General features: G+C 39.0%; 1 protein-coding gene across 1 annotated transcript in view; it reads left to right on the forward strand.

The window, feature by feature from the left end:
- The first annotated feature begins 9,224 nt into the window (after positions 1-9,224).
- LOC110300935 (beta-defensin 50) overlaps positions 9,225-13,722 on the forward strand; it is a 7,732-nt gene continuing 3,234 nt past the window's right edge. Inside the window, exon 1 of the mRNA XM_021171147.1 lies at positions 9,225-9,356. Within this exon, the coding sequence (XP_021026806.1) occupies positions 9,299-9,356 (58 nt within the window). The 5' untranslated portion in view covers positions 9,225-9,298. The remainder of the gene's footprint in view (positions 9,357-13,722) is intronic.

Here is a 13,722-nt window from a genome sequence, read left to right on the forward strand (position 1 = left end):
GATGGATGGCTAGCCCAAGCACTGTATGGCATAGATTCACTTCTGTGAAGTGATTATGTACATTACACCCAACAACACCTAAAAGTCAACCTATAGCACTGAAACATACTTTTAGAAGGTCAAATATATAGATATTTTTGGTCCTATGGTCAGAAATTCACTTACTGACCAGATATCTTTAATGTGCTATGATAAAAACGAGAATCAAACCTCCAACCATGAATCATGCCATGGTCAGGGTTTATAATGCCTCCCGCATGGAATTGCTCTGACCCGCTATCTCTAACTGCAGAGCGCTGGACATTGTGTTACCCAGATGAAAATTCCAGAAAGAGAATCATCAAACAGAAGAAAGTGAAATAAGATATCAAGTTTCTGGAATGGAATAAGGTAGATCTCATCTGTGGGTTTGCAGTCTACAGATTTGACCAACTTGTTCACACATCAAAAATAAATAAATAAATAAATAAATAAATAAATAAATAAATAATAAAACTGGTGTTTGTCAATCTTGCTTTTTTTAAAAAAAAAGAACTCATACTTTCATTGAGTATTTTTTTTTAATTTTTTTGAAGTTTTCATTGTAGAGATCCTTTACTTCCTTAGTTAGGTTTATTCCCAGATATCTTCTTCTTCTTCTTCTTCTTCTTCTTCTTCTTCTTCTTCTTCTTCTTCTTCTTCTTCTTCTTCTTCTTCGTCTTCGTCTTCGTCTTCTTCTTCGTCTTCTTTTTTAATTAGATATTTTTTTCATTTATATTTCAAATGTTATCCCAAAAGTTCCCTATACCTCCCCACCCCTGCTCCCCAACCAACCCACTCCCACTTCCTGGCCCTGGAATTCCCCTGTACTGGGGCATATAAAGTTTACAAGACCAAGGGCCTCTCCTCTCATTGATGGCCGACTAGGCCATCCTCTGCTACATATGCAACTAGAGACACAGTTCTGGGGGTACTGGTTAATTCATATTGTTGTTCCTCCTCCAGACTCCTCTGACTTTCACATTTTCCATTGAAAAATCTGCTGATATTCTGATGGTTCTCCTTTTGTATGTGCCTTATGTTTTTTCCTCTTACAACATTCAATACACGCTCTTTGTTCTGTATTCTTAGGGTAATGGTGATATGTGGTAGAGAGATTTTGATTTTCTGGATTTGTCGTTTTGGTGTTCTGTGTGGTTCTTAGAAGAATCTGCATAGTTTCTATCCTTAAACTGGGGAACTCAAAGATCTTGTTGAATATCAGGTCCATGTCACTGACAGAATTCTTTACCCTCATCTATGTCTATAAATTGGAGGTTCAGAGCCGGGCAGTGGTGGTGCATGCCTTTAATCCCAGCACTTAGGAGGCAGAGACAGGCGGATTTTTGAGTTCGAGGCCAGCCTGGTCTACAGAGTGAGTTCCAGGAGAGCCAGGGCTATACAGAAAAACCCTGTCTCGAAAAACCAAAAAAAAAAAATAAAAAAAAAAAATGGAGGTTTGGCTTTTTTCCACAATTGTCTTACACTTCCTGTATGTTCCTTTCCTGTGGGTTTTTTTTTTTTAATTTTTCATATGTCTTGCTTATTTTCTCTAGATTTCCTACTTTGAGTCCTGATATTCTGTCTTCTGCTTGATTGATTCTACTTGTAAGGATTTCCTTTGGGCTTCTAGTAGAGTTATTGGATTTTTCAGTCCCATCTTTATTTCAGCAGGTGTCCTCTTCGATGTTTCAGTCACTTCCCTGAGTTCCAGTCTCAAGTCCTGGGTTGTCTCTGTCATTTCCACCAACCTCATCTTTGTGCTTTCTTGGGCAGAACTCAGGCATTTATTCTTAAGATTTTTCTCCTTAATTGTTTTATTGTTTTGAGCTGTGTGTGTGTGTGTGTGTGTGTGTGTATGTGTGTGTGTTTTAAACTTCTTGAATTCTTTGATGAAATTTATTATTTTTCTTTTAAATTCTGTGTTCTGGGGTTCATCTTTGGTAATTCTCATTGGCAAACTTCTCTATAGAACTGGTAGATTTTAAAGAAAATACTGCCTTGACCATTCATTCATGTCACTGATGTTTTTGCAATGAGATTTGGGCATGTAGATTTTGTTGTTAGTTCTGTGTCTGATACGGACAAAGCAGAATGGAGCAGAAGAAAGGATGTATTGGGTCTAAAGGTTGAAATGGCTAGGGTGAAAAAAAATCAAGTAGACAGAGAGGACTGAACTGGTGTGCATAATGTATGTCCTGGTATAAGCCTGGAGTGGGGGTGGGGGTAAGATCTGGCTGGGTGTAAAAGTCAAATGTGTTATGGGAGAGGTCTGTGGGTGCTGATTATCAAGTCTGAAGTAAAAGCAACAAGTATTCTTAATCACAGAGCCATCTACACCCAACCAGATCATATTTTGGTGGTTCTAAGTCTACTGCAGAATTGATGGAAACTTGAGTTTGAAGCCCCACCTAGTGATAAAACAGCAGAAGTGACTCCAGGCTCACATTCTGGAAAAGTTACATGTTTATCTGGACTCTATTCTAGCCCTGATCAGGGATTCCACTGATTTGGGTGAGTGTTTGTTTTCTCGATGTTTACATTTTTTTGTGCTCTTTCTGTACATATTCTAGACCATGGGTCTAGGTCATATTCTAGACCCTCTNTCACATGTATAGCTAGCTGTTAAAGATTTTTCATCATTCTAAAAGCTGCTTCTTCGCTCATATACTGTATACATATTTTTTAGTTTAATTAGGTCCCATTTTTCAACTGTTGGTCAAAATGCCTGTGCTTACCAGAATACTATTCAGAAATCCACTTCCTATCCCTATACATTGAACCATATTTTCTGCTTTCTCTAACTTTTGTGCAGGGTGACAGCTTGTTGGATTTTAAAATCTAGTTCCATATTTCTCCANGTATCTATCTAATCCACCCAGAATCATTTGTTGAAGATTCTGTCTTTTTTCCAATGCACACTATTTATTTGTCAAATTTTACTTAGTTGTGGGAGTGTGGAATTATACCTAAATCAGCTCTACACCATCAGTTGTGTGTCTGTTTGTGTCTATTTTTATGCCACTCCATGCTGCTTTCTCTTCTATAGACCACAGTGCATCTCTCAATCAGCAGTAGCAATGCTTTCACGAGTATTTTTACTGTTGGAGTTTTTTTTTTTCTCCCTACCCTGGCTCTCTTGTGTTTCTATATAAATTCTTAGCAATTTCTTTTTTAGTTTCAGTGAAGAATGTGCTAGAATTTGATATGAATTGTGTTGAGTCTGTAGATTGCTTTTGGTGATTTGGCCATTTTCAAAGCGTTAATCCTACCGATCCATGAGCATGGGAGGTTTTCCATCTTCTGGGATAATCTTTGAAATCTTAGATTAATTTGTTCCATGGGTTGTCTTATTGTTCTTGTTTGTTTTTTGGTTTTGTTTTGTTTTTGTCATTTTGCTTTTGGGTTGGTTTGCTCTGTTTTGAGGCTGTTGTGATAGGAGTGTTTCTCTGATTTTTTTTCTTGGTATTTGTTATTAGTTTACAGGAAGGCTTCTGTTTTAATGTACCTGGTTACTTATTTTGGTAAGGTCTTTTATATGTAAAATTCTATCAGCTAAAATGATACTTCGACTTTTTCCTCTTCTGTCTTTACTGCATCCTCTTCGCTTGTCTTATTTCTCAAGCTATGACCACAGGGATTGATTATACTGAACAAAGTAAAGAGACACACATGTCTAGTTCCTGATTTTCATGGAAATGCTTCACAGTTTTCCTATTTAATATGTCACTACATGAGGTATTGTTGATAAATGCCTTTATTATGTTGAAAAGTGTCCCCCTATCCCTATATCCTCCAACACAATTGTTACACAATGATGTTAGATTTTGTTTGATGCCTTTTCTATGCAATAGACCATATAAGTAAACTCAATAGAGATCACATGATCATTTGATTTGATGCAAAAAATGAACTAAGAAAAAACAGAGAATGCAAATAAAATATCGTCCAATTAACAATTATTGGAAAGATAGAAATTGTGCAATAAAACCTGAAACATGAATTTGTGTGTCTAAAGATACAAAAGTAGAGAATATTAGAAAAAAGAGACAATAAAGTCACACTGAAGATATCCCATGATTAAAGGAGTTATTTTTAAAATTGAGTTTATTATAATGGGTCAGCCACAGCAAGAGAAGCAGAGGGATGAGACCCCAGACTTACTTGTTCCTCTTGTAGATCTTTGGGGTCTACCAGCCTTCAGGGGCTTCCTCCAGACCTGCTTTCAGCCAGATGTACCTCAAATCTTTCTCAAACATGGTCTGCTCTCTTTTCAGATGGCCTTCCTAGATTTTACAGCATAGAAATCTACAGAATTGGGAGAGAGTCACCCTAACATCCAGTCTGAGTAATAGATATAAAGCAATCAGTCAACTCTCTAATGAACTGATGGCCATCTTCCTGGGTACTAGTAACTCCTGAAGCATTAACCAGGCCGCCTTAGGGGGTNAGGTGGGGAAGACAGCCTGACTTGGGTTTAAAGGCTGCAAACTGTAAAGGGGTCAAAAATCAAGGCTGCTGATTACCCTAGAGTTAGACTAGGAATAACTGAAACCTGCCCAGAGATCACCCCTGATCAGCCCTGAAGTCATGCTTGTCAGAAACAGTGCATTGATAGCCTTGCCCTACGTGCTCAGCAAACAGACATAGGCCAACAGCCCTCTGCAGATTCTCATCTTCCAAGCTCCCTCCACAAGAGCCTCTCCTCTCAAGCTTCCTACTGGCAAACCCAACCCCCCTACCCCCCGGGAGTTACTTTTAAGAGGGTGGAAATGAAAACTAAGAAAAGTATCACAGGAATAAAGGATAATATTTTTCAAAAACAAATACCTAATATCTACATATAAAGAGACCATCAAATGCCCAGGAGGCCTTTGAAAGAATTGGTTTTCCACTGAGGTACGTGCATAAGTCTCTCCTTTAGGATTTGTTTCCAGAAAATTGTAGAGGATTGGCAGCCATGTCATGAGGTAAAATCGATTCCATGTGGGAGCCATGGGAACCAATATGTCAGCCTCATGAGAGCAAATTAGAATAGTTTTCAACACAGAAGGACTAGAATTGTTTACTCTTGGATATCAGTATGGAAGTACAGCAGTGCTCCTCNAACTTCCTAGTGTTGTGACCCTTTAATACAGTTCCTCATGTTGTGGGGGGCTCGACCATAAAATTGCTTTTATTGCTGCTTCAGAGCTATAATTTTGCTGCTGTTGTGACTTGTGACATAAATATTTGCATTTTCCAATGGTCTTTGGCAACCCCTATGAAAGGGTCATTCGATTCCCTGAGAAATGATAGTCTACAGGTTGAGAATTTGCTAATCTAGATATTTTTTTGTTTTTGTTTTCTGTTTGTTTGTTTGTTTACCAAATCTATATAAAGACTTAAAAAGGGAAGATATATTGCATTAACTGCTTGTGGACGTTGTACATCGTGGTGCGCACTAGGCTCCGCACCACGATGTACAACGTCCACAAGCAGGAAGTCACATGATATGCACTCACTGATAAGTGGATATTAGCCCAGAAACTTAGAATACCGAAGATACAATTTGCAAAACACAAGAAACTCAAGAAGAAGGAAGACCAAAGTGTGGATACTTCGTCCCTCCTTAGAATGGGGAACAAAATACCCATGGAAGGAGTTACAGAGACAAAGTTTGGAGCTGAGACAGAAGGAAGGTACATCCAGAGACTGCCCCACCTGGGGATCCATCCCATAATCAGCCACCAAACGCAGACACTATTGCATATGCCAGCAAGATTTTGCTGAAAGGACCCTGATATAGCTGTCTCAGGTGAAGCTATGCCAGTGCCAGGCAAATACAGAAGTCTCACAGTCATCTATTGGATGAAACACAGGGCCCTCAATAGAGAAGCTAGAGAAAGTACCCAAGGAGCTGAAGGGGTCTGTAACTCTATAGGTGGAACAACAATATGAACAAACCAGTACCCACTGAGCTCATGTTTGTAGCTGCATATGTAGCAGAAGATGGCCTAGTCAGCCATCATTGGGAGGAGAGGCCCTTGGTCTTGCAAAGATTATATGCCCCAGTACAAGGAGAATGCCAGGGCCTGAAGCAGGAGTGGGTGGGTTGGGGAGCAGGGTAGGGGGAGGGTATAGGGGACTTTTGGGATAGCACTTGAAATGTAAATGAAGAATATATCTAATTTAAAAATTGTTTCTAAAAAAGCCAGCTGAACTTTTATACTGTTGAATATTCATGAGGGGAGAATCTGAATTTTTGCTCATAATATCTGGAATCCAGGGTTTTGCTGAAATCCTCTCTAGGCTCATCTGCCTCTCCAGTGAAGCTTTTAAGAGACGGTAAATTAAAGATTTTCTATCCACCATTCTCCAAGCTCCAAAGACTCCCTGATAAAATTGGAAATTAAATAAAAGTCCTTGAATTAGAGAGTGACAGAACTAATGCTGCCCATTCCTTATTATTTACCTAACACCTTATAGCTTTTGTCTCAAAAAGTTCATTATGAAGCTTTGTGGTAGGGAATAATAAATGCTTAAAAAGTATTGAATTAGTCCACATGTTCCTGCTCTTCCTGATCCCTTACAATTTATCTCAGGACAGAGTCTGTCAGAGAGACTGAGCATCTGAGAGACCCAGGCCTTGAGATTAGGGGAAAAGATCAGGGATTGAAAAAAGTTACTCCCTTTATTTCTCTCTTTCTCTCTCTTTCCTATCCCACCCTCCCTCCCTTCCTTCTNTCCTCCCTTCCTCCCCCCTCTTTNNCTCCTCCTCTCATCATAAATAGTTTGCTAGATAGTGATTGCAATGGCTGCTAAGACTGTTGGGAAGTCTCATGCAGAGAGTCGAAAGACTAGGGTCCTCCTTGGCCCATGTCTGTTACATTGTGGCAATGAAGAGATAAAACTTTCCAGACCCATCAGTGGTTTGGTGAGCTTATCGATTGCTCTTTCGTAAGATCTATAGTGTTCAACACTCATAGATCAAATGACTACTATCAATTGAAAATCTCAAAACATCTAGAATCATGTAGAAAGGGGTGTGACTCAGTTCCAGGGTGCTTACCTAGCATGCACCAGGTCCTCTATTCAATCTCCAGCATCACTGATGCATACAGAGACAGACAGACTGACAGACAGACAGACAGACAGACCACACAGTAGATTTGCCTCCGTCCTTCCCTCTGAGGGGATATTCAGATTAGGCAAGCCTCGTGACTTGTTTATGAAGGATATCTAGATTACTTGAGGTAGGAAGATCTGCCCTAGCTGCCAGATGGAATAAGAAAGAAGGAGAACAACAGCTGAGTAGAATANACCTCTCTGCTTCCTGAGAGCAAATGCATTGTGAACAGCTGCCCAAAAGTGCCTGCCTCTGTGGANTCCCTGCCATGATAGGCTTGCACAGTGNAACTCTCCAAAATTAACAATTCCTTAAGTTTCCCTCTCAAGGAATATGGTCACAACCTCAGGAAAAAAATAACTAAGGCATTGGTCATCATATAAATGCAGATTAAATCTAAACAGTGACACGCAATATTATGATACAGCCATATCACTTCTAGGAACATTCTAAGTCAATGTGCTGCAGAATTATGTGTGCTTCAGTGTTTACTCTGGTGCTCATTCCAATAGGTAAGGCCTAGAATCAGCCAGGATATTTATCAATAGATAAATGGATACAGACATGTTGCATGTTTACAATGGCATTTATTAAGCTATAAAGAAAACTACACTTAAGCCAGCTGTGGNTAATTATGTGGAACTGAATACTGTCACTTGTAGCCTGATACAAAAAGATAAATGGCACACACTTTCTTTCATTTGGAAACTGTTTTATATGTGACATGAGGGTAGAAGAGGTGTGTGATGGTTATATTTGATAGAAAGTAGAAAACTCTATTGAAGAACTGCCCCTATCAAATTGTTCTATGGACATGTCTGTGGGAGAATTTTCTTGATTGCTAGTTGATGTAGGAGGGCTCGCCCATCACAGGTGGTATCATCCCTAGGCAGGTGAGAGTGGACTATATATAAAATATAGCTAAATATAAACCTGGAACCAAATAATGCTCCTCCATGAATTTTGCTTCCAGCTCCTCCTCAAGCTACTGCATTGCTTCCCTGGAGGACAAAACATAACCTTGGAGACAAAATGACACCTTTCCTCTCCAAATTGCTCTTGATCATAGTATTTACTATGGCAACAGAAACCAAACTGGAATGGCTCTAGTTAGGAAAAGGAAGAGGGCGAGTGCAAGAAAGAGAGGAAGTGAAAGAGTTAAACAGGGAGCCATTACATCTCCTGCATGTGATACAAATAATTACATTAATTAATTAATTAATTAATTACAATTAAATGCCAGTATGACACACATCCCTATGATTATAAGCAAACAACATTTAAAAAAAAAAGATCAAAATTAGCACCAAAAGTATTTTATATATACTGATTGGTTATTTTAATGTGAAAAATCAGTCTACTTACTGAGACATCAAGAAAGCTGATCTCAGAGTGGTACTAAAAGTCAATAAGTATTAGAATCAGTGTGCACATAATGGGTGCAAGGCACTAGAAAATTAAGACTGGACAGATGGCAAAAGCTTCTGAGACTTTATCCAATGGCCCCTATATGAGCCCATGGGAGTGCACTTCTGAGGATACTCAATAGAAAAATCCCAAGAACCCATGCATGTTCTGTAGGAGGAAGAAACCCGAAATCCAAGCTTCAAGGAGAAAGATGGAGTCAAGGAGAGAGACAAAGTACAGCATTGTCTATCAGAGGAACAAATTCCATCCCTACATCCAGCACATATTTTATAAACACAAGAGGGCAAGGTATCAGGCCTGAGAAGGGACACAGCTAGATGAGAGGAACAAACACCTGCCAAGACTAGGCAGCTAACTGCTTGGAGTGTGATGCCTCCCTCCATAGGCTTTCTGAGTCCTTATAGACAGAGATCCTAGCTGGAGCTATCTTTCTAGGAAACCCTCAGAACTCCCTACTCTAGAAAACACAACAGGATCTAAGATTTCAGGGTTTCCAGGAGCACAAACTCCAGCTGCAGACACGGACACGTGTCCACAGTATTGGAGATCTCTCAAGACAAATGGTCACTGGGCCAGCTGGACCATCAATCTAGATTAGCTCCTCCCTTTGCCTCATTTATAAGCTTATGCAATGATACCTCTCTATAAATCTAGCTGCTCTCTGTCTTCGGGATTCTTTTCCCTCCTTAGGTCTCCTAGGAGTTTCTCGTTCTCTCTGTGCCCTGTTCCCAGTTTACAACCATCATGAAGACTCTCTGCCTTCTGTTGCTGACCTCCGGCCTCCTCTACCTGATGGTCAAAGGTAAACACCATCACCTGCTAAAGCAACTTCCCCGAGCAAGGAAAACACAGACTGAGGAAGGCTGAAGAATGCTGCTTTGTAGGCCCAGAGAGAGAATTAGGAGAGCTCCCCTGGATGTAGTGGCTGCATTGATGCCCTTAATGTCTATATACCTTGGGCACCATAGGTCTGATCATGGCACAGATGCAGGGCTTATCACTGGCGGCTCTCAGCAGTTCATCATTTGTCTGTGCCATGAGCATGCAGGAACTATCCTATGGGGAGAGGTACCCACCATGTTTGCTCCAAGTCAAATGCCACTGTTTCGTCCACACAGCTTGTCAGTCAGACTTATGACTAACCAAATGATCTGGCAGTCAGGGAAGCCTTTATTATGGCAATCAAGCACATTTTTTTAGTGAGGATATCTTCCCTTGTACAGGGAGCCTGGCTTCGTGTCACAACAGAGATGCCACTTCTATGAGCCAAAGTTGTCCCTGATAAGGGAGAAGCAGAAATCTTACAACAGGGATCAAGAAAGCATTTGATCCAGGCAGTTGTAGCCCACTAATCCCAACATTTAGGCAGGGGCAAGGGCAGAGGCAGGGTCGGGAACAGGAGGCTCTCTGAGTTCAAGACCAACTTGCTCTATATAGGGAGTTTCTGTGTAGCCAGGGCTACACAGAGAAACCTTGTTTTAAAACAACAAACAAACAAATACAAACAGAACACATTTCAACTTCTGCATTGTCACACACCGAATCTTGGATAAATCATGTTTTCTGCCTCTGTTACCTCATCCCNGAAACAGGGGTCCTCTAGGAAGAAGTAGAGCTGACAAAATTTATGGAAAAACAAAAACTTTATTATTCTTGTCTGCAGGCTATCACTTTATCTTAGAGATTTGCCTTACATTTATCATTTATAGCAAATATATTTGCCTGAGTTTTCCTTTCTGAAGCCCCTTGATCAAAGATGAAGGTTTTTCAGGGGTTTGACTGTGGCTCATTGGAGAGGTAATCAGCTTACTGAATTGAAAATATCAGTGTGTGCTGAGCAGTAAAGTGCATGCTGTTTAATTTATCTGGATTTGCAGTGTGTGTGTGTGTGTGTGTGTGTGTGTGTGTGTGTGTGTGCGCGCGCCCCCGCAAGCGCACGCGCGGGCACATGCTTTGTTCCACTGAGAAAAGACTTGTCATTTCTTTCACATGTTACAAAGTCAAGATAGTTTTAAANCATTTTTTTTTCTCATGGAGTATTTTCATCTGCTAACTGCCAGCTTGTTTTTGAGTACCTTACTCAAAGACAACAAAGAACATTCTGGGTAGGAATAGCCACATATTCTTATTCATCCTAAGAAAGGGGCTGGCATCCAGGGACATAGGTATTAAAATTGTTGCGTTTGTCAAATGAATTGGACTCTAGTTTTCTCTTGTTTTGTTCTTACTGGATTCTGGTATCAGAATAACAACGCTGCTTTATAAGGAATTTGCTACTGTTCCTTGCCCTTATGTTTCATGAAAACATTTGAGGAACACTATTTGTATATTATTTTAATTATTCTTTAAAGAACTGGGACAAGTCAGCTGTGAATCCACACTGCCCCAGTGGTCTTTTCCTGATGGGAAACTCTTTAACATCATTTCAGTTTCTTGCTTGATGTAGATCGATCTGTCTGAGTTGTCTAGAATCTCTGAATTCAATTTGGATAGATAAAATCTGTCTATGAACATATCATTTCTTACAGGTTCCTACTTACTTTTTTTGGAATAAAATTTTACAATCTATTTACTAATCTATTGTAATACTACCTTTTCTATCTCTTATTTTATTAGATTAGTATGTGAAATTCATTCTTTCATTTCTATTGTCTGAGAATAATAAACATTGATTATCTTTTAGAAAATCCAAAAGTATGTTTTATCACCCTTTCTGTGTTTCTGTGTTACTTTTCTGTTCATTAAATTGCAAACCTGTTTCAGAACTCATAATTTTTTCAATCTGCTGATGTCATGTTTGGCTCATTCTCATTTTTCTAAGATATTGAGGTACATCATTCGATGTTTATTTTAGATTTTTCTGCTTTTTAAAAATGCAAGTACTCAAATAAGATTTACTTTAGAGCTATCTTCATTCTATTCCAAAGATTGCAGTCTATTTTGTTTATGGTATGTGTATGTTCGTTTGATTNCAGAATTTTAAAATATTCTACTCCATTTCTTTACCTATCATGAAGAATGTATTATTCTATTTCAGTGTGTTCATATAGATTTTACAGGTTTTCTTGCTATAGATTTATGATTTTACAGGTTTTCCTGACATAGATTTCTGAGTGTGTCTATGATGAAACTCAACTTTGAATGTTTTTCATTTACTTCACCCTAATACAAGAGGTGTATTGAAATCACCTATTGCTATTTTATCTAGGCTGACATGTTCTTTTGTGTCCATAATGTTTGCTTTATGAAATCAAGATCCCTGTTAGTATATATATATATATATATATATGCATATGCATATGCATATACATATATATAATTTCTTCTTGATATATTAATCCCATTTTTAATATGTAGTGGCTTTCTTGATCTCTTTGATTTTTTTGTTGAAGTCAACTTTGTCAGATACTAAAATGGTTGATCCAACATTCATTTGCTCAATACTTTAACCTTCAATCTGTCTTTTTCATCAGTGTGTGTGTTTGCTAGTGAGGTGTATTTCTTGGAGAAAACAGGTACTTGCTAATCTGCCATGACCTTGCTAAGTACTTTCTAAGGCTCAATATAAAATTCTCTGCTAAATAAGTATCAGTTCGATCTGAGTTTTAGAGTTCTCAGTCCCACAAATGGAAAGGAGCTATACAAGGAAAGGTAACTGGAATTCTTATTAAAAATAACCCAATAGCTTTGAGTTATCAATCTCTGCAGTTATAGTTCCCCATATCTAAGAAGGTAAAGAAAACAACCAGCAATGTATATAAAGTTAAAATGTTGTTTTAAAAGGTAGAATGTCAAACACATTCAGATACAGATTTTACCAATCATTTTCTAAATATCCTTGCAATAATTAGAGATGCTAGTAAAGGGCACAAAAGCTGGAGCTGAGATGTCTTGGTAGTCCTGTTGACTATGATGCTATCTGAAATCAATATTGTATCAAGGCTGATAACAGATAATACATACTAGGAGTAGGCCAGGTTCAGTGTGATAGAAATCACTATGGTCTAGAGTAAAGATGAGAATTGGAGATTAAAAGGGTCCCTTGTGTGAGCAACCTAGTATCCNTGACCTAGAATNCTTTCTTGGTAGGGAGTAGGATGGCAGTAGAATGTCTCTCCTTTCTCATTCATATACAAATAGCATTGTCCACTTGAAACTTCTATGTTGATAATGATGTTCTATATTTCCATACCCACTGAAGCAATTCAGAGGGACATGTTTATACGGAGTTCCTTCATTTTTATAAGGAAAACTTCAATGTAGGTCATTTCTCCATGGCCAGGCCTAGCTGGAGTCACACACACTTTTATGCCTGTGCCTCCTGCATGAACCATCACAGACTTACCCACAACACCACCCTAAGCCTAGGACCAGCTGTCAACACACCTGTGTGCAGATCTTCCAGATGTGTCATTTCACATCCTTGCCCCGTTGCCACTCTAAACCTAGGCCAAATTAGGAGTCATATCATCATTCACAATCTCTGAGTGAGTACCCTCAGAGTTCTCTATACAATAGACCCAGAAGGTACTATAAAAACTGCCAAGGGAAGAAGTAGTCAATAGTTATACTCAGTTGTGAATTCTGTGAACCACAATAACATACACACGACCTAACAAGATATTCCCAATGGTGCAATAGTGGCAGTAATTTCTTGAGGGTAAACAACANCTATGTGAATGAACTTAGGGCCCATTCTATAAGCAGAAACTCATGCCTCATGCTGTAAATCTAGCCTAGAACACATGGATAGGAAGGTGNTGGAATATACTACTGCCATTGTATTAGTCAGGGTTCTCTAGAGGACAGAACATACAGAATGAGTATGTATGACTATACATCTAATATATTCACATATACATGATTATTTAGATTTATTAGAATGGCTTACAATTTGTAGTCCAGCTAGTACAACAATGACTTTATATTAATAATAAACAGCTCAAGAATCTAGTAGCTGCTCAGAGGATGTTGGATGTCTCAGCTGGTCTTCAGGTGTATGGCAGAATTTCAAAGCAGTACGCTCTAATGCCAAGAAAGTAAGGGACTTGCCAGTGANAGCAAGAGTAAGCAAAGAAAACACTTCCTTCTTCCATCTCCTTTACACAGGTTGCCAGCAGAAGGTGTGTCCCAGATTAAAGGTTGATCTCCACACACCTGGATTAAAA

Source organism: Mus caroli, chromosome 8 (assembly GCF_900094665.2).
Source record: "Mus caroli chromosome 8, CAROLI_EIJ_v1.1, whole genome shotgun sequence".
NCBI classification, from domain to species: domain Eukaryota; kingdom Metazoa; phylum Chordata; class Mammalia; order Rodentia; family Muridae; genus Mus; species Mus caroli.